Source organism: Miniopterus natalensis, chromosome 2, assembly GCF_054644295.1.
Source record: "Miniopterus natalensis isolate mMinNat1 chromosome 2, mMinNat1.hap1, whole genome shotgun sequence".
In the NCBI taxonomy this organism is placed as follows: Eukaryota; Metazoa; Chordata; class Mammalia; order Chiroptera; family Miniopteridae; genus Miniopterus; species Miniopterus natalensis.
This window is the reverse complement of record NC_142082.1, coordinates 21,780,968-21,803,000: the sequence shown is the minus strand read 5'-3', so window position 1 is coordinate 21,803,000 and position 22,033 is coordinate 21,780,968. Positions and strand designations below refer to the sequence as shown.

General features: G+C 37.0%; 1 protein-coding gene across 1 annotated transcript in view; it reads left to right on the top strand.

Annotated features, from left to right (window-relative positions):
- The window catches only part of LOC107523939 (disintegrin and metalloproteinase domain-containing protein 2), a 102,093-nt gene that overhangs the window by 56,906 nt on the left and 23,154 nt on the right, over positions 1-22,033 (top strand). Inside the window, exon 13 of the mRNA XM_016195638.2 lies at positions 19,840-19,945. Within this exon, the coding sequence (XP_016051124.2) occupies positions 19,840-19,945 (106 nt within the window). The remainder of the gene's footprint in view (positions 1-19,839; positions 19,946-22,033) is intronic.

Here is a 22,033-nt window from a genome sequence, read left to right as displayed (position 1 = left end):
GTGGTGACTTCTCCTCTCTCATTTCTAATTTTATTTATATGTGTCTTTTCCATTTTTTTCTTATTGAGTTCAGCCATTGGTTTGTCAATTTTATTAATCTTTTCAAAGAACCAGCCCTTTGTTTTATTAATTTTCTTGCATAGTCTTTTTGTTCTCTATTTCATTCAATTCTTCTCTAATTTTTATGATTTTCTTCTGCTGACTTTGGGTTGCTTTTCTTCTTCTTTTTCTAGTTCTTTAAGATGTGATGTTAGGTTTTTTACTTGAGATTTCTCTTGTTTCTTGCGATAGGCCTGTAGTGATATAAACTTCACTCTTATCGCTGCTTTCTCTGCATCCCAGAAGTTTTTTGATATGTTGTATTGCCATTCTCATTTGTCTCTATATATCTTTTGATTACATCTCTTATTTCTTCTATGACCAGTCATTTTTTAGCAGTATGTTGTTTAATCTCCATGTATTTGTGGGATTTTTTACTTCCTTTTTGCAGTTGATTTCTAATTTCAAGGCATTGTGGTCAGAGAATATGCTTGGTATAATTTCAATCTTCTTGAATTTGTTGATGCTACTTTTGTGACCCAACATATGATCTACCCTTGAGAATGTTCCATGTGCTCTAGAGAAGAATGTATAATCTGATGTTCTGGGATGAAGGGCTCTGTAAATGTCGGTTATGTACATTTGGTGTAGTGTGTCATTTAAGGCTGATAACTATTGATTTTCTGTTTGGTTGATATATCTAGAGCTTTCAATGGAGTATTAAGTTCCCCATCTATGATTGTGTTTTGATCTGTTTCTCCCTTTACTTCTGTGAGGGTTTGCTTTATATATTTTGGCTCTTCCTGGTTGGGTGCATATATTAAGAAGTATTACATTTTCTTGATGTAGTGTCCCCTTTATCATTATAAAGTGTCCATTGTCACCTTTGTTATCTTGAAATCACACCTGCTTTTCTGTGAATGTTAAAACTAATGTAATTTTATTATAAATATTTTGAAGAATTACAGAAAGGGAAGAGAAGTGCTGAAAGGAAAAAAGTTATAAAAGCTGTCTGAGAATACAAATCTGAATTATTCCCACAAAATAATAAAGGGAAGGATTAAAAGTCTATGGGATCTGCATTCAATAAGGAAGAAGGCAGACTGAACACAAGTTACACTCCCCTCATTCACTCCATATCCACAGTTTCCTTAGTAAGTATAGAATAAATACACATGTCTATGAGCATTAAAAGGGTCAAAAATATAAGTTGGCATATTAATACAATTGAAACCATACACGCAGACATGCAGAGACAGGTGCATACATTCACACTAGAAAACTACAAGGATGACTCATGAAACTCCCAAAGAGAACTGAAAAGTTTCTGAAAATCCAGGAACTATGAAATCATGTAATATGAGGTTGAAAAGAAAAAAGAAAACTATTGTACAAAATACACATGGAATCATTTGCTGAAGAATATGGCAATGAGCAACATAATTTCACCTTTATATCACAGAAATTAATGGCAATTGACAGAGAAAATATTTAGGACATTTATAGAAGCAGCCAGGTGGGTCAACTTTCTCTCAACTGGAACAAGTAGTAATGCTTACTCTAATTTATGTGTAAAAAAAAAGTTGCAAAGTGATTATCAACTCCCTAAATGAACATACAATAAGAATGACTATTAGTTTGAAGAGAGGCAACACAAAGACACAAGAAAAGAAACATATAGAATGGAAAAGTACCCTCACAAGGTAGCCAGTGATTTGAAACCAGGTGAGGAAATTTTGAAGAAATATACATATGCAATATATATATATAAGTATATATATGTATGTATGTATGTATGTATGTATACACACACACATACATATATACACACATATATATATACACACCCATATATACATATATATACACACTCCCATATATATATTGGGAGAGAAGATCATGAATTAAAAGGTATTCTGGCTTAAAAATAAATTAAAACATTGGTTAAATCACTAAAAGGTAGAACTTTTTTTTAAGCTGGCAGATATAATTGAGAAATTTATTTCATTTCTAAAAAGATACTAAAAAGGGAGAGTATATTAAAGAATTTGAACTTATATAATTTACTTTCCAAATTCATCTCTGTAGAAATGTTTGTGAATGACATCCAAACTAAGGGAGATTAAACCAGGAGAAAGAACAATTAAGCAAGAAGAAATAATAATCACAGAAATTAGTAAAACTCATTGTTGACTGACATACATCTTTTAAAATTTAAAAGATAGCCCAGCCGGGCATGGCTCAGTGGTTGAGCATCGACCTAGGATCCAGGCAATCGGGGTTCAATTCCTGGTCAGGGCACATGCCTGGGTTGCGGGCTCAATCCCCAGTTGGGGGCAAGCAGGAGGCAGCTGATCAATGACTCTCTCATCATTGATGTTCTTATCTCTCTATCCCTCTCCTTTCCTCTCTCTAAAAGAAATCAATAAAGATGTATTTTAAAAAATAAAATAAATAAAATATAAAAGATAAAAATATATAATATAAATTTTAAAAGATAAAGAATAATATAAAATAAAGCTATTAATGTGTCAAAAATATGTTAACTTCTAGAATAAAAATAGAAAATTTCACCAGGAAAAAATAAAATAAACTGAAACAAAACTTGATCATTTCAATAAAATGCAGCACAGAGAGGAATTAAAAATTAACATATAAGTAAAGTATTAACTTTATAATCTAACTACAAGAATAATAATAATATGAATCTAAAAGTCAATAAAGGAGAAGAAAACAAAATCATTACAAACATTTAACTCTCAGGCAAGAGTAAAAAAAGAGCATAGAAGAAAAATACTATGATAGGGTTTTTTACTTATAAATATTTAGCAAATGCATTAAATATAAAACCTATATTAAATATTAAATTTAGAAAAAAGATGTAGTGAGTAGTGACATGTGCAACTATGAGAAAATTACTAGAAAAATCAAGATACACTGCATTGATATTTTAAAAGCATTAGAGTACAATAAACCCAAAGACATTCTAATGCTTTAAATTTTCACAGTAGAGAAACTTTGCATCTCTTAGGGGACAACTGTCAGCCATTTGTGTTCCTAGAAACATTTGCAGATTCTAAAAGTTGAAGACCAGGTTTGGCTTAAGCAGAAATCTTTCACAAATCAGCTAGAATTGAAGGGGAACTGTCAAAACCATAGACTTTGAGTGAAGCATTCTGGGGGTCTGAAGCTGTTCAGGAACTTGGTCACTTAAAATATTAAAAAGGTGCTCCACCGGTGTGGCTCAGTCCCATGCCCCAGGAGGTCCTGGGGTCAGAGCACAGGACAGAGCATATATTTAAAAGGCATTATGATTTTCTCTGAAGTCACAAGATAATCAAAGACCAAATATTTATCCTTGGTGGGTTTTCAGTGAAGAGAAGATAAAATTCTTGTAAGGCTCTCTATCAGTAGTTTGCACCTAAGATAATGAGGTAAATCGAGATAAAATTGCACTTCAGCCCTGATATAATTGCATGATTGGATTTGGGTGATCCCTGCCCCATAGATTCTGCCTAACTCCAAAAAGGGAGTCATTAAAAGGGTAAGAGAGAGAATGGAAAGAAGCAATATTTAAAGAGCTTAGAGCAAATTCAAGATGTTCTAAAAATCTTAAGAAGGATGTCTTTAAAGAAAAAGCACATAGACATTGTAGCAAAACTGCCAGAAAATGAGAACAATACCGTGTGGGGAGGGGCGGGGGGGCAGTGGAGACACAATATCTTTAAAGGAGCAAGAATGAGTTAAACTTTTCATTTCTCAACAATTACAAAAGCCAAAAGACAAAGCAGACACCTCTTAAGGCTAAAAGAAAATAAGTGCCCATGTAGAAGTCTACAGTGAGCAAAAATACCTTTGAAGTCTTTTCTACAAATGAGCTTGAACAATGAATGGCATATTCACATGCAAAAGAATGAATCTGAACCCATACCTTATGCCAAACATAAGAATTAACTTAAAATTTATCATAGACCTAAATTTAAGAGCAAAACTGTTATAGCAGAGTGTAAGAAGCTAGGAAAATTCCAGAACAAGCAGAATAGGGAAACTGAGGCCGATAGTTAAACAGCAATTTGCAGCCTCCCAGTAAATCCTATCCTCCCTAAACCAAGGACATTTGAAAGTAAATGGTTTGTACTTCTCCTTCCCAACCCAAGGGTAAATAGCTTAATTCACACTATCCAAGGAAACAGATAATAGAAATCCAATTAGTACCATTTGCCAACCATACCAAAGGACAAATTAAGAGAATAAATTTCACTTTGGTATAGCAGCATAAGGCTGATGAATATTCTATTGATCTGCCCATAAGACCTCTCCTAAATGCCCAGCCTTTAAAATCCCTGAAAATTACAGTTCCATTGGCTCTCCCTCTAAGGGAGCATGCCTCTGCCATTCCCTTCCCCCTCTCCTTCCCCCACAGGCAAGTGTCCCCAACCTTTAAAAGGACTTGCAACCAGGGGAGCAATGGGCAGCAGCAGGTCATCCTGTGCTAATCCCCTAAACCTGTCTCCAAGCTCCCTTTTCCCCCTTTTCTCTGACTTCTCAGTGGCCAAAGCAGCCCAGCCGAGACTCTCCTGTTGTTTCTTCTATGTCCTTCCTTGTTTCATTGTCCTAAGTATATATTTTGCTGTGGTCAATAATTTCTTGCTTTCTTTTCTACATTTTGTCTTTAAAAAAAAAAAAAAATTATCTTTATCGTTGAAAATATTACAGATGTCTCCTTTTTTCCCCATTGATCCCTTCTACCCCGCACCCACTCCCTGCCCCATCCCTTCACCACACTATTGTCTGTGTCCATGGGTTATGCATATATGCATATAAGTTCTTTGGTTAATCTCTCCCCACCCATCCACCTTCCCTCTGAAGTTCATCAGTCTGTTCTATGCTTCTATGTCACTGAATCTATTTTCTACATCAGTTTATTATGTTCTTTAGATTCCACATGTAAGTGAGATCATGTACTATTTGTCTTTCTCTGCCTGGCTTATTTCACTTAGTATAATATTCTCCAGGCCCATCCACACTATCCCAAAGGGGATGCAATCTTTCTTCTTTACAGCTGCGTAGTGTTCCAAGTTCTGAATGTCCCACAGCTTTTTTATCTACTCATCTACTGATGGCCATTGAGGCTGTTTCCAGATCTTACCTATTGTAAATTGTGCTGCTATACACATAGGGGTGCATATATTCTTTCTGATGAGTGTTTCAGGATTCTTATATTCCTAGAAGTGGGATCACTGGGTCAAAAGGCAGTTTCATTTTTAATTTTTTGAGGAACCTCCATACTGTTTTCCATAGTGGCTGCACCAGTCTGCATTCCCACGAGGAGTGTACCAGGGATCCCCTTTCTCCACACCCTCAACACCATGTGTCATTTGTTGATTTGTTAATGGTAGCCAATCTGACAGGAATGAAGTGATACCTCAGTGTGGTTTTAATTTGCATTTATCTGGTGATTAGTGACATTGAGCGTTTTTTCATATGTCTCTTGGTAATCTGTATGTCCTCTTGGAGAAGTATCTATTTAGGTCCTTTACTCATTTTTTAATTGGATTGTTTGTCTTCCGTTTGGTAAGTTCTGTAAGTTCCTTATATATTTTTGATATTAACCCTTTATCAGGTGTGTCATTGCTATATATGTTCTCCCATACAGTGGGCTCCCTTTTCGTTTTGTTGATGGTTTCTTTTCCTTTGCAGAAGCTTTTTACTTTAATGCAGTCCCATTAGTTAATTTTCTCCTTTGTTTCCCTTGCCCTAGGAGATGTATCAGCAAACATATTGCTATGAGAGATGCCTGAGATTTTGCTGCCTATGTTTTCCTCTAGGGTTTTTATGATTTCACATCTCATATTTAAGTCTTTCATCCATTTTGAGTTTACTTTTGTGTATGGTGTAAGTTGGTGGTCTAGTTTCATTTTTTTTCCACGTACCTGCCCAATTTTCCCAGCACCATTTATTGAAGAGATTATCTTTAATCCATTGTATGTTCTTGCCTCCTTTATCAAATATTAATTGACGATAATGGAATGGGTCAATTTCTGGGTTCTCTGTTCTGTTCCACTGATCTATATGCCTGTTCTTATGCCAGTACCAGGCTGTTTTGATTAGAGTGGCATTGTAGTATAACTTGATATCTGGTATTATGATCCTTCCAACTTTGTTCTTCTTTTTCAAGATTGCCATGGCTATTCAGGGTGTTTGTGGTTCCATATAATTTTTCGAAGTGTTTTCCCTACACCTGTTAAATATGTTATTGGTATTTTAATAGGGATTGCATTGAATTTATAGATTGCTTTGGGTAGCATGGACATTTTAATGATGTTAATTCTTCCAATCCATGAACATGGTATATTTTTTCATTTGTTTATATCTTCCTCTATTTCTTTTTTCAATGTCCTTATCAAAAATGGGTGTTGAGTTTATAGAATGCTTTTTCTCCATCTCTTGATATAATCATGTGATTTTTGTCCTTCAGTTTGTTTATGTGATGTATCACGTTTATTGATTTGCAAATATTGTACCAGCCTTGCATCCCTGGAATAAATCCCACTTGGACATGTTGTATTATCTTTTTAATATATTGTTGGATCCGATTTGCTAATATTTTGTTGAGGATTTTAGCATCTATATTCATCAGGGTTATTGGCCTATAATTCTCTTTCTTTGTAGTGTCTGTATCCAGTTTTGGAATTAGGCTAATGCTGGCCTCATAAAAATGATTTGGAAGTGTTCCTTCCTCTTGGATTGCTTGAAATAGTTTGAGGAGGGTAGGTGTTAATTCTACTTTGAATGTTTGGCAAAACTCCTCTGTGAAGCCATCTGGTCCAGGGCTTTTGTGTGCTGGGAGGCTTTGATTACTGCTTCAAGTTCATCAGCACTTATTGGCTTATTCAGGTTTTGTGACTCCTCCTGATTGAGTTTTGGAAGGTTGTATTTTTCTAGCAATTTGTCCATTTCATTCAGGTTGTCTAGCTTGGTGGCATATAATTGTTCATAGTATTTTCTTACAATCCTTTTTATTTCTGTTGGGTCAGTTGATATTTCACCTCTTTCTTTTCTGATTCTGTTTATTTGAGTCCTCTCTCTTTGTTTCTTGATGAGTCTGGCTAAAGGTTCATCAATCTTGATTATCTTTTCAAAGAACCAGCTCTTGGTTGAATTGTTCTTTTGTATGATTTTTTTAGTTTCAATGTCATTTATTTCTTTTCTAATCTTTATTATTTACTTCCTTCGACTTACTCTGGGCCTTTCTTGTTGTTCTCTTTCTAAGTTTTTAAATTGTATGGTTAGAGAGTCTATTAGAAGTTTTTCTTGTTTTCTGAGGTAGGCTTATAGTGCTATGAACTTCCCTCTCAGGACTCCTTTCATTGTGTCGCATAGATTGGGAGTTGTTGTGTGTTCATTTTCATTTGTTTCCAGGAAGTTTATTTCTTTCCTGACCTCTTTGGTAACCCATTCATTTAAAAACATGCTTTTTAGCTTCCATGTGTTTGAATGTTATTTAGTGTTTTTATTGTGATTTCTAATTTCATGCCATTGTGGTCCAAGAAGATGCTTGATATGATTTCAATCTTCTTAAACTTGTAGAGACTTGTGTTGTGTCCTAACATGTGGTCTATCTTTGAGTTGTCCTAAGTGCTCTTGAGAAGAATGTATATTCTGCAGCTTTGGGGTGGAATGTTCTGTAAATGTCAATTAAATCCATCTGAACTAGTGTGTCATTTAGGTTTACTGATTCCTTGTTGATTTTTTGTTTGAAAGACCTAATCAGTGAAGTCAGTGGAGTGTTAAATTCTTCTAGTATGAGTGTATTGCTGTGGATCTCTCCCTTAAAGTCCTCTAGTAGTTTTTTTTATAATTTAGGTGCTCCTATGTTGGATGCATATATGTTTATCAGGGTTATATCCTCTTGTTGGATTGATCCCTTTAGTATTAAGTAATGACGATTCTTGTCTCTGGTTATGGTCTTTATTTGGAAGTCTGTTTCATTCAAAATGAGTATTGCTACACGGCTATTTTTCATTTCCATTTGCATGGAGAATTTTTTTCCATCCCTTCACTCTCATCCCATGTGTCTTTTGTTCTGAGGTGGGTCTCTTGTAGACAGCACGTATTTGGGTCACGTTTTCTTATCCATTCAGCTACCCTATAGCTTTTGGGGGGGGCATTTAATCTCACCTTTACATTTAAGGTTATTATTGAAAGATACTTATCTACTGCCATTTTATTTCTTTATGCCTATGTTTCTCATTCTTTCTATTTCTACTTCTAATTATAGCAGTCCCTTTAACATTTCCTGTATTGCTGGTTTTATGGTAATAATATCCTTTAGACTTTTTTTGTCTTGGAAGCAGGTCAGGCAAAGACTCAAAGCACTCTGAGGTCTGCCTCTGCCTGCAGACTGATTAATCTGATTCTTTTTTTTTATTTTTTATAATTTTTATTTTTGTTTAAAGTATTACAGATGTCCCTTTTTCTCCCCAATGACCCCCCCCCCCCCCGTTCCTTCCCCCTCCCCAGTCACTCTCCCCACCATTGTCCGTGTCCTTGGGTTTTGCATATATGCATATAAATTCTTTGGTTACTCTCTCCCCCTCCACCCCCTCTCCCCCTCCCTCTGACATTTCCTCAGTCTCAACTATGCTTCCATGTCATTGAATCTATTCTGCTCGTCAGTTAATGAGCCTCAGGCTGTGGAAGCTCCACAGTGTGGGGCAGCTGGTTGTTATCAGTGTCTTAACAAGCAGCAGGCTGTAGAAACTCCTCTGGGCAAGGTGAGAGGCTTTCTAGCAGGGAGAGGCAATTGCTTCCCCCCTCAGGCAAAACTGAAAATTTTCCACCCAAGAAGGACGTCTCCCATACCCTGGGGGAATGACTTGGCAGAGGAATCCAGATGGTTGTCCCCTGATCTCATTCTCCAGAGCCCACAACCCTAGACTCGCCCCACAAAGCTCCAGTTCACTCCACAACTCCTCCACCAGACCCCAAGGTAAGTGGCTGCATACAAAGCTTTGTGTTGGGTCTTTAAGAGGGTGCCTGCAGTTCCAGCCACCTCTCCATGGCTGACTGAAATCCTGCTGCTTTTCACAGCCAGGTGTTATGTGGGCACCTTTCTCAGTTCTGGTGCTCTTGGCAGGGAATCCCAGCCTGGGGTTTAGGCCCCAGAGTCCTCAGTGGGAACCCCCACAGCTGAGATATCACTCCAGACCCTCAGCTGCTGCCTGTGGGAGCCCAGCCAGTCCTCTGGAGTCTGCATTTTCTACCAGTCTCTGTGCAGCCTCCACTTATCTTTCTTAGATATGAGGGTGCTCTCCAGATAGTCTTCAGTTGGTTTTCAGGATGTGTTTTCTATGTTTTAGTTGTAAATCCAGATTGGTCCTGGGAGAGTGTCGGTGTAGCTTCCACTCAGTCCACCGCCATCTTGGATCTCCCCACTTTGGTGGAGTCCTTAGGGTTTTCTATGTACAATATCATGTCATTTGCAAATGACAGTTTTACTTCTTCCTTTTTAATTTGGATACCATTTATGTTTTCCTCCTGTCTGATGGCTGTGGCTAGGACTTCTAGTACCATGTTGAATAAGAATGGTGAAAGCGGACACCCCTGTCTTGTTTCTGTTCTTAGGGAAAATGGTTTTAGTTTTTGACCATTGAGTATGATGTTGGCTGTAGGTTTGTCATATATGGCCTTTATTATGTTGAGGCATGTTCCCTCTGATCCCACTTTTCTAAGAGTTATTACCAAAAATGGGTGTTGGGGTTTATCGAATGCTTTTTTTGCATTTATTGATATGATCATATGATTTTTGTCCATTTTGTTTATGTGATATGTCACATTTATTGATTTGCGGATATTATAACGGCCTTGAATCCCTGGAATAAATCCCTCTTGGTCATGGCGTATGATTGTTCTAAGGTATTGCTGGATTCGGTTTGTGGTATTTTGTTGAGGACTTTAGCATCTATATTCACCAGGGATATTGGCCTATAATTCTCTTTCTTTGTAGTGTCTGTATCTGGTTTTGAAATAGGCTAATGCTGGCCTCGTAAAAAGGATTTGGAAGTGTTCCTTCCTCTTGGATTGCTTGAAATAGTTTGAGGAGGGTAGGTGTTAATTCTACTTTGAATGTTTGGCAAAACTCCTCTGTGAAGCCATCTGGTCCAGGGCTTTTGTGTGCTAGGAGCCCTTTGATTACTGCATCAACTTCATCAGCACTTATTGGCTTATTCAGGTTTTATGACTCTTCCTGATTGAGTTTTGGAAGGTTGTATTTTTCTAGGAATTTGTCCATTTCATCCAGGTTTTCTAGCTTGCTGGCACATATTTGTTCATAGTATTTTCTTACAATCCTTTTTATTTCTGTTGGTTCAGTTGATATTTCACCTCTTTCATTTCTGATTTTGTTTATTTGGGTCCTCTCTCTTTGTTTCTTGATGAGTCTAGGTAAAGGTTCATCAATCTTACTTAACTTTTCAAAGAACCAGCTCTTGGTTTCACTGATCTTTGTATTGTTTCTTTAGTCTCTATGTCAGTTTCTTCTCTGACCTTTATTATTTCCTAACTTCTACTTCCTCAAGGCTTTTCTTGCTCTTCTCTTTCTTTTAGTTGTTGTGTTAGATGGTTTATTAGAGCTTTTTCTTGTTTCATGAGGTAGGCCTGTAATGCTACAAACTTTTCTCTCAGGACTGCTTTTTCTGTGTCCCATACATTTTGGGTTCTTGTCTGTTTATTTTCAATTTATTCCAGAAGATTTTTTATTTTTTCCTTGACCTCATTGGTAAACCATTCATTAACATGCTATTTAGCCTTCATGTGTTTGAATATTTTTTAGTGTTTTCATAGTGGTTGGTTTCTAGTTTCATGCCATTGTGGTCGAAGAAGATGCTTGATATTATTTCAACATTCTTGAACTTGTAGAGTCTTGTTTTGTGTCCTAACGTGTGGTCTATCTTTGAGAATGTCCCATGTGCACTTGAGAAAAATGTATATTCTGTTGCTGTGGGATGGAATGTTTTCTATATGTCAATTAAGTCCATTGGCTCCAGTGTGTCATTTAAGGTCTCTGTTTCCTTACTGATTTTTTTGTCTGGATGATCTATGAAATGATAAAAGTGCGGTGTTTAAAGCCCCATACTATGATTGTGTTGCTGTCAATCTCACCCTTAAATTCCATCAGAATTTTTAATATATATTTAGGTACTCCTATATTGTGTGTATATATGTTTTTAAGGGTTATATCCTCCTGTTAGATGGATCTCTTTAGTATTATGCAGTGACCTTCTTTGTCTCTTGTTATGGTTTTTATTTTGAAGTCTATTTTGTCAGACATAAGTACTGCTACCCAGCTTTTTGTTTCATTTCCATTTGCATGGAATATTTTTTCTACCCCTTCACTTTCAGTCTGTCTGAGTCTTTTGTTCTGAGGTGGGTCTCTTGTAGACAGCATATATTTGGGTCATGTTTTATTATCCATTCAGCTACCTTAAGTCCTGATTGAAGCACTTAATCCATTTACATTTAAGGTTATCATTGATATGAACTTGTTTAACACCATTTCCTCCCTTTATGCCTATGTGCCTTACTGTCTATATTTCTTCTTAAAGCAGTCCCTTTAGCATTCCTTGCAGTTGTTATTTGGTGGCACTGAATTCCTTTAGCCTTCTTTTGTCTGGGAAGCTTTTATTTCACCATCAATTTTGAATGATAGTCTTGCTGGATAGAGCAGTCTTGGTTGCAAGTTCTTCCTTTTCATTACTTCGAGAATTTCATGCCAATCCCTTCTGACCTGAAGTGTTGCTGTTGAGAAATCCTCTGACAACATTATGGGGATGCCCTTGTAGGTCACTGATTGTCTCTCTCTTTCAGCCCTTAATATTCTCTCTTTGTCCTTAACATTTACCATTTTAATTTTGATGTGTTTTGGTGTGGGTCTCTTTGGGTTCATCTTGACTGGAACTCTCTGTGCTTCCTGAACTTGTGCATCTTTTTCTTTCACCAGGCTAAGGAAGTTTTCTGTGATTATTTCTTGAAACAGTTTCTCTAGCCCTTCCTAACTTTCTTCTCCTTCTGTTACCCCTATCATGAGTATGTTGTTTTGTTTCATGTTGTCCTAGAGTTCCCTTAAACTATCCCTGTTCTTAATTCTTTTTTCTTTTTGTTGCTCTCTTTAGGTGCTTTTTTCTACCTTGTCTTCCAAATCACTGATTCTATCCTCCGCTTTTTCCAGCCTACTTTTAATCCCTTCCAGTGTGTTCTTGATGTCAGATATGGTATTTATTTCCAACCAGTTTTTATTTAGAGTTTCTATTTCCTTCCTCACATTGATGTAGTTGTCATTGAGTACTTTGTAGTTCTCACTAAGTTGTTTGAGCATCCTTATAACCATTTTTTTGAACTCTGTGTCTGATAAATTGAATGCTTCCCTTTCATTTAGTTTTTTTTTCTGGAGATTTTTCCTTTTTTTTCATTTGAGTGTTGTTTCATTGTTGCCCTATTTTAGCTCTCATTTTGCTTTTGTTCCTATGTGTAAGAGAGAGCTACAATGACACCCGTCTTTATGGGGTGGCCTTATGTAGTAAGTTTCTTATTTGACATGGTGTTAAAGTCTCCTTGAACTCTTGAACTGAATGCTCGCATGATGTCCCTTGTGTGGGTTATGTGGACTCTCCTTTTGTGATTGGGAGCTGATTGTTTTTGGCCCATTCATGGGTAGGATCAACTTTCACCCCACAGGATTGAGCTTAGCAGGATGGAGCCAGCTGGAGATGAGAATGCAAATCCAATCCTCCCTTTGAATGGGGTGACACAGGATCTCACCCCTCAAGAGGTTAGCTAGCTTTTTGCTTTCTAACTCAGCGATGCCCCTTCAGACACCCTTTGAGGAGGCTCCAAGGTGTTCACACCAGATGCCCTGGCTCTGGGATATGTCCTCTTTCCCTTTTGTGGCTTCCCCAGCAGGTATGTACAGGCAGAGCCTGGAGGGGGAGAACAAGGCTGTCCCCCTCCACTTGGGGTGTCACCTTCCCTTGGGAGCAGAGAGAGTGAGCTGCTCACTTCCTTCTGTCTCTGCAGTGCTCTGCCAGAGGCCTTGTTAGAGTGCTCCAGCTGAGTCACATCCAATGTCCAAGCTCTGCTTTACACTCCCTTACCCCAGTGGATATGAGATTAGCAGGGTGTTGCCAGCAGAATCTGGTGATGCTAATCTAGTCCACTCTTTGATTGAGGTGGTGAGGGTCCTTAGCCCTCAAGAGGGGAGGTAGGTACTTTCCTTTAAGCTCCATGCCAGGGTTTTGGAAGGGAAACTCTTAGGGGGATGCACAAGATTTCACAGTTCTAATTTGTGACCCCATTACCCTGTGAGGCTGCACCTGCAGGACAGTGTAGGTCGGGCTTAGATTAATAGATCAATGCTACCCCCTCTGCTTGGGGTAGCACCTGCTCTTGTGAGGGATGGGAGAGACATTGTCCCCCCCTCTCTTTGCAGCTCACTGCTAGAGGCTTTGATGTAGACCTCCAAGTGGGTGGCTCCAGGTGTCCCAGTTCTGACCAGCAATTTTCCCCCCATTTTAGTCTGCACTTGGCTCGTGGTACGGACAGGTTTTGGGATTGAAAATTCAGGTGGTCCCTCATTGGAAGTGGTGTAGGTCCTCAGCCCTCAAGAAGGGAGCTAGTCATTTCCCCTACAGCTCAATGACACCTCATCAGAGCTCTTGAAGGGAGGCTCCTAGTGCATCAAACCAGATTTCACAGTTCTGATTTGTGACCTGTTTTCCCTGTGAGCCTGCCCCTACAGGATGGTGCAGATGGGGGTTTGGAGTGATAGCACAAGACTGCCCCCTCTGCTTGGGGTTGCTCTGGCTCTGGTGGGGGAGTAGAGGGCTTGTCACCTGCTTCTATCCCTGTAATTCACTGCCAGATGCCGTAGTGAAGGTCTTTGAGGGCAGGGGTTCCAAAGATCCAATTCTCACTTGCACTTTGTTCCAGCTCTAGATCTGTGCTTGGCTCCTGGTGCAGGCTGGTTTTGGAATGCAAATCTATGCTTTGGAAATGCAAATCCAGACTGCCTCTTGTTGGGGGTGGCTCAGGACCTTAGCAGGTTAGTTAGCTGCTGGCTTTCTAGCTTAGTGGTGCCCAGCCAAAGATCCTGAAGGGAGGCTTGCAAGTGCATGCCTCCCCCTTATTCCACAGCTGCCTATAGCCTGAGGCCTTGCCCAGAGCACCTTCTTTTGGGGTTGCGCCCACCTACCCTGTGTGTGTGTGGTGGGGAGGAGATTGACTCTTATTCCCCAGCCACTCAGTTCAGTGTTTGTCTAAGGCTGTCTGTAGTTTCTCCAGAGGAAAAAGCACTGTTCATTTCCCTTTTGGGTACTGCCTACAGTTTTTTATGCCATACTCAAGTGTGGCAGGGTGGTGTGCCAATATTTGGAGGACAGGGTTAGTGCACTCTCTCCAGCTGGTGCTATAAGAATAGAAGTACTGGACCCTGGGAAATGGCATCTGAGGATGGTGGCTTGGGACTGGAATCTCAGAAGCTTGCCTTCCAGATCTCCAGTGCTATGCCACCCTAATCTTTTCCCATACACCCTGAGTCTCCTTCCCTCCACCAGAGCCCCAGGTGAGTGTCTAAGAGTGAGTCTCTATGCGATGGCTTTTATGGAGTACATCCTGGATTCAGGTAGGCTTCCTGCCCTTCCCAGTGGGCCAATTCCCCGCTTATTTTTTGCTGTCAAATGTTATGCAGGCTCTCCTTTCAGGTCTTGGTGTCCTGGGTTGGGGGGTCTTGGCATGGGATTGAGACCCCCACTTTCCTTTGGGGGAGTTTTTGCAGCTGCATTATTTCTTCAGCTAAAGCCATTGGCCCTGGGTGCAGGGACCAGCCCTTTCGTTGCCTCCACCCCTCTTGCCAGTCTCTGTGTAGCTTCTATTTTTCAATCCTTGGATATAATACTCCTGTTCAGGTGTCTTTCTGTTGTTAATTCAGGTTAATTGCTCTGTTTTAGCTGTATCTCAGGATTGGTGCCGGGAATAAGTGGGAGCAGGTGTATATTGCTTTAACTTATTCTGCTGCCATCTTCCAGTTTGTTAAAATTTTGATCTATATTTTCATCTCTTGCCTGTGCTTTTGGCATTGTATTCAATAAGTGAATGCCAAATCCAGTGTCAAAAAGCTTTTCCTCTATATTTTATTCTAAGAGTTTTATAATTTAACTCTTAATTTTAGGTATCTAATCCTTATCGAGTTACTGTTGTATGTCATATAAAGTAAGGGTCAGCTTCATTCTTTGGGCACATGGATATCCAATTTTCTTAATACCAGTAGTTAAAAGATTGTCCTTTCCCATTAAATGATTTTGGCACCCTTCTCAGAAATTATTGGGCCATAGAAGCAATGTTTTATTTCCAGAATCTGAATTTTATTCCATTGGTCTATATATCTGTCTTCATGTCAGTGTCACATTGTTTTGAATACTAGAGCTTTTGCAGTAAGTTTTGAAATCAGGACATGTGAGACCTCTAAGTTCTATCTCTGTTTTGTAGTATTTGAGGACCCTTGAGATTTCATATGAATTTTAGGATGGATTTTCCATTTCTGCAAAACACATTGTTAAAATTTTGATAAGTTTTGCATTGATGCTATAGATAACTTTGGGTAAGATTGTCATCTTAATATTTATTCTTTTTTTGTTTTATTAAAATTTTGGGGTGACACTAGCTAACAAAATTATATGTGTTTCAAGTGCACAATTCCACAACACATCATCTGTACACTGTATTGTGTGTTCACCACCCCAAGTCAATCCTCTTGCATTCATCATTTATTCCCTGCATACCCTCCTCCACAACCCCCATCGCCCTTCTCCCAGCTTTCAACCCGTAATAAAGGGATGTCTTCCATTTCTTTGCCTTCTTTAATTTCCTTTCGCAACATTTTGTGGGGTTTACTACACAAGTTTTTCAGCTCTTTAATCAATTTTAATATAAATTTTTCTTTTTGATATTATGGAAATTGGAATTATTTACTTAATTTCCTTTTAGGATATTTCATTTCTAATATATAGAAGTGCAACTGATTTTTATGTGTTGATTTTGTATTCTAAAATTTAGCTGAAGTTATTAATTCTAATGGCTCTGTGTGTGTGTGTGTGTGTGTGTGTGTAACTTTAGGCTTTTTAATATATATAAGATTATGGTGACTATGAATGCAGATAATTTTACTCCTTTTATTGTAATTTAAATGTATATTGTTTCTTTAGGTGCCTATTGCTCTAACAACTAAGACTTCCAATAGTGTGTTGAATAAAAAAAATGAAAGCTGATATCTTTGTCTTGTTCCTAAAGAGGAAAAGCTTTCAGTCATTCATCACTAAATATTATTTCAACACTGTGCTTTTTATTGATGGCCTTTATTGTATTTCTTCTACTTCTATTGAGTGTTTTTATCGTTAAACAATGTAGAATTTTGTCAAGTGCTTTTTATGCTTCATTTAACATGATTATGTGGTAGGGTTTTTCTCCCTTTCATTCTGCTATTTTGGTATATGACATTGATTTATTTTTGTATTTTGAAACATCCTTGCATTTCAGAAATAAATCCTACTTGGTAATAGTGTTCTTAATATGCTCTAGAATCCAGTTTATTCGTATTTTGTTGGTTTTTAAAAATTAATATTCATAAGGGTTATTAGTCTATAGATTTCTTTAGGATTTTTATGTCTACATTTGTGAGGGATAATCTCAAATTTTTCTTTCTTGAAATGTCTTTGGGTTTTTTTAGTATCATGTATCATTGAATGATTCAGGAAGTATTTCCTACTCATATTTTTTGGAAGAGTTTGTGATGCACTGTATTAGTTGTTTGAAAATTTAGTGGAATTGACCAGTGAACACATTTGAACTCAGATGTCTTTTTGTGGGAAATTTTCTGGTTAATAATTAAAATTTACCAATGTTGATCTTTTCAAAGAAACAAATTTTGTTTTATTGATACTCTCTATTCTCTGTTTTATTATTTCTGCTATAATCTTTATTATTTCTTTCCTTCTGTTTGCTTTATCTTTAGAATTCTTTTCTTTCAATATCTTATGAGGGAATGCTAGATTACTGATTTTAAATCATTCTTTTCTAATTAAAATATTTACACTTATAAATTTCTAAATACTGTTTTCAATGTTTCTTACAAATTTTTGTATGCCATGTTTTTATTTCCATTCATCTCAAAGTATTTTCTAATTTCCCATGAGAGTTTCTTTTTATGCTTTTGTTATTTAGGAGGTGTGTTCTTTAATTTCCACATTATTGTATTTTTCTTATGTACTTCTATTATTGACTTTTAAATTCAATTTCATTGTATTCAGAGAACATAATTTGTATGATTCCAATCCTTTTTAGTTTACTTAGATTTTCTTGACCTCACATATGGTCTATCTTGGAAAATATTCAAATGCATGGAGAAGAATAGGTATTCTGCTGCTGTTGGATAGTGTTCTGTAGATAGCCGTTATGTCTACTTTACTTGTAGTGTTGTCCTAATTTTGTATTTTCTTGCTGATTTCCTGTTTGTTCTATCCATTATTGAAAAGTTGGAAAAAATCAAGTATGTGCCCTGGGTAGGATGCTTTTACAAAAGCTCAGAATAGGTCACGCCATTTCATTAGCTATAAAGCTGTTGGCTTTGGCTACCATGGCACTGAGGAGAGATAAGACAATTTCCAAAATGAAACATCATAGGCCTGTTTGTCCTACCAACTGTATTACCCAAGATTCTACCAGAGAAACGTAATCTGTAGGAAGTATAATTTTTTATGTATATGTATATGTATATGTATATGTATATGTATATGTATATGTGTATGTGTATGTGTATGTGTATGTGTATGTGTATGTGTATACATATGTATAACTATCATCTATCTACCTATCAAAATTAAGGAATTAACTTATGCAATTCTGAGGGTAAAATCTTTTTTCTGGGAGATACCGGAAAGCTGAGACAAAGCAGAGGGAGAGCTCAAAGATGATGTACACCATCCTCCACTCCCTCAGAGAACATCAGTAGGCCCCTAGATGTATGCCAAACCGTATGCCTTTACCTCAAGCCAAAGCTCCAGTTCCAGCAAAGAGGTCTCTCTTTCACAGAGATATTGAGCATGTGCTTTGGTATGGTGTCCTTCAGTGCCCTGGGGGTGGTAGCCAGCCAAGAACTTTCTCTCTGTTACCATCCCATAGCACCCAGGAATGAAAGCCCCTGTTGCCACCAGAGCTAGATGATTTAAGGGCATCCCCTGGGCAGCAGCCACAAAAACTAGAGCACCCAACCTAAAAATCATGGCACCAGGCCTGTGTAAAACATCCCTTTGGAAGATACTGGTACTTTGAAGCTGGGAAGAGTGCACCCACCCTCTGAGGTCTCTAAAGGATTACAGTAAGCCTTTAGATGTGCGTTTAATATATATGTACCATGGTTCTCTTACTCAATTATTTTTAAAATATAGATGTTTTTATTTTATATTCTTTCTTGAATGGTCTTTTAGATAAAGACATATTTCTAGTTAAAATGTTTTTCACTGTCTTTGTCTTTCATTTTTTACTTTGAGGAGCCCTGCCTTCTGTCTAAATGCTTCTCTTGTATAGATATTACTATCATGTGTCTTTTACTTCTGTTAGGTATGTGAAATGAGAGAGTACACACTTTAATTAAATCAGAAACTGATATTGTTAAGGTTAGGGTTTAGATAAGGCTCAGTCCACATGGAGTACACTCTTGTTTCCAGGGAATAACTCTCCAGGGTTTTCGCCTGAGACTTGGTATATTTACCAACACTTCTCTCCTTGCTGCCAGAGCACAGAAAGTGCAGAAAAACATTGCATTGTTTTATGGAAGTCATCTCTTTGTATTTTAACCTCCTGCTTTTTACATGTTTAGAAACAAGAACAAACCTTGAGGGGGGACTAAACTGTATGTTAGTGCCTCTTGAGTCTCTATTTTTGTCACTATAGTTATGAAAGATCTCCAACTTTGTCTTATTTTATATCCACCAGCAATAGCCCACTTCTCTTGCTAAGCTTACACTTTTGACTTCCCACCCATACCAGGTTTTCAAATGACCTCTCGACAAAATCAACTGCTTATTTTCTGTTCACTACTGCCTCTAGGAGTTTCAACTGAGATCCTGATGTGTCTACTGGGGCTCCTCTTTTGGTGTGTCATTTTTTTTCACCATCACAATACAGTGGTTAAATCTTCCTTTCAAAGGGTTTTGACTTAATCCTTCAACTAGAGTAGAACTGATGATGGAGGATTATAAGTAAACTGCCTTTGTAAGTAGGTTGTATTTTATGAGAATTAAACACATTGTGTGTATGAATTGGATAGTGAATGTGAAGATGAATCAATTGTGGCTTCAAGATTTTCTGGTCTGAGGAAATTATGAAGATATTAGTTGACTGACTTGACTAGAAATACATTGATGCAAACACAGATTATTGACCAATAAGCCAACTTTTTAAAAGTTTCTTATATACTTATAGATGTGTATTTCTAGACTTACTAAAAATTAAAAAATAAACTGAGTACCATGTTTATATCTAAGGTATATCAATAGTAAAAGAATGCTTTTAACTTCTAAATATTTAATCGAAGTGGTTTTGTGTGATCTGAAACCTAGCTTTTATTTTTAATTTATATTATAATCTTATTCTGTGCAATATATGTTAAACTATTTTAAAATGTTAAATGTATTTGTTAGTTATTTAAAATTAATATAACTTCAGTACGACTAACCACACTTTTTTTTCCAGGTACACTGCCGGGTACTACAGAGTGTTATCAATACCTTAATTCTATGACTGATGAATCGGGCAACTGTGGTTCAAATGCTTCAGGATACAAAAAGTGTGAACCCAAGTATGCTTTACAAAATCTACCTGAGAAACTCTATTTGTTGCCTTAAATTTGAAAATACCACAACATAAGTTTATATGTAATAAAAATATCACCTGGTCATGAAGTAAGGCTATATTTAATCAAATTAGAAATGTTTGACATACAGAATATCTGTGCTTTTTTTCCCTCATACATCCAAATTACCCCTTGTCCCTTCCCATGGACTGTTTAATTTACACATAGACTCATTAATTATCCATTGGTTAGAAGGACTGATTATTTTTATTTTGCATGCTGTCACTTTAATTTTATAAAGGATGACCATTCTTATAGTGATAAAATGAAAAGGCGTGAATTTTCACTATCCAGGATGTAGTAAAGCACTGTGTTTAAGAATATTTACTCTACAGCCAGACATCACCGCTTCAAATCCTAACTACAATCCAAAATGTCTCATATGCAGTTTCCATTCCTAAGGCTAAATTATCATATAATTCTTCTGTTTCTGTTTACATTCCAAAGCCTTCAGTGTATGTGTTGTGTGTGTGTGTGCAGGGGCGCGCATCCACTCATGTTAAATCAGAATTCTACTCTAACTGGAATCCACTTCAACCCACTTCTTAATTGTGTAAATGATTTCTAGGTCAAGTTCTGTGTTAATGCCTTCCAGCCAAAAACCACAAGAAATGTACCTTCAGTTGAACAAGTTGGGTTTCCTACATCTTGCAGTCAGTGAGACTACACTGTGGGAAACTGTGAGACATTTTAGCCTCCAGGGTTATAGATACTTAGAGGATTTGAGCTTGTGTTAAGTGATTTTCAGTAGGTTTTCAGGAAGTGGATCATTGCTCTGAATTGGATGTTTTCAGGAAGTGAAGGCAATTCTGTGATCAGATATCTTAATAAATCATATATGAAGAAGGAAGACTAAGATGTAATTGGTAATAAAACAGTCACTCATATTAGCTGGATGAGAGGATTGTTTGGTAATTTTGTTGCTTGGACAATGTTTATTTCTTGTCTTCCTATGTTCAGACATGATTTATGGTGTGGGCTTGTGTTTTTCTTGATCCAGCCTGGTCACTGAATGGATTTACCTAGAGTTGATGTTCTTATAATTGCTTGTGTTCAACTGGTAAACACCATGGTCTAGCAATGGGCGCAACTCAGCTTGTATCAACTTCAAGGCCTTGCTGTTAATATCAGACCTTCACCTGAATGTCAGAGGCTGCTTTTTCTCTTTTTCATTTCCCTCTTTTGCCCAAAGGCAGAAAAAATCAGAAAATTGCTCTCCCCCCCCCAAAAAAATTGCTCTAACATATCTACGTTTTCAACATTGTTAAGATTTTATACTGAGTCCTATGTTATAGAGTATATAGTTGGACTGGGTTAGTCTCTCCTGCCCTTTTGGTGCACGAAAATTTGTTGAATCCTCTGCTGTAGCAATGGATGTGTGGTAGCCTTTATGATCCCAAAACGAATTAATGAGCTAAATAAAAATTTTATAGTATCACATTATATAAGCAGATGCCCACAATAATCCATCAGACATAATTTTGAAGATATACATTTTGTTAAAATACTGCATATACCTTAAATAATATACATAGTGATAACCACAGTATATAATTTGTTTACTTCATTTATTAATGTGACTTTGACCCTTGAGTTCTTACTTTTAAAATTATTCAATTAAAAGATAAACAGGTGTTAAATTTATGCTCGCAAATATTTAGGAGTTTAGAAAAACATAAGTAATGCATTTAAACAGTTTATTGCTCTTGCTTTTCATCAGATAAAATAGTTTCCTACCTAACATGTATATAGCTATAGATTCTTTACTGCAACTCCTTATCCATATGTCTTGCAAAAGAAAACTACCCTTTTGAATGCCAGTTACTTGTATGTGAAATGGGATTAATAATAATTTCTCTTCTTACTTCATATGATTTTTTTACATAATTTAATTTTCATTTTAAATACCTAAAAACACTACTGTTTTACCCTTATAGAGTTTTATTTAAAGCCCAGATATAAATATAGCATCCTAAAGATAGAGTATATATAAACTCCTTTGAGTCTTTTGTCTTCAGTTTTCTTGAATTTATT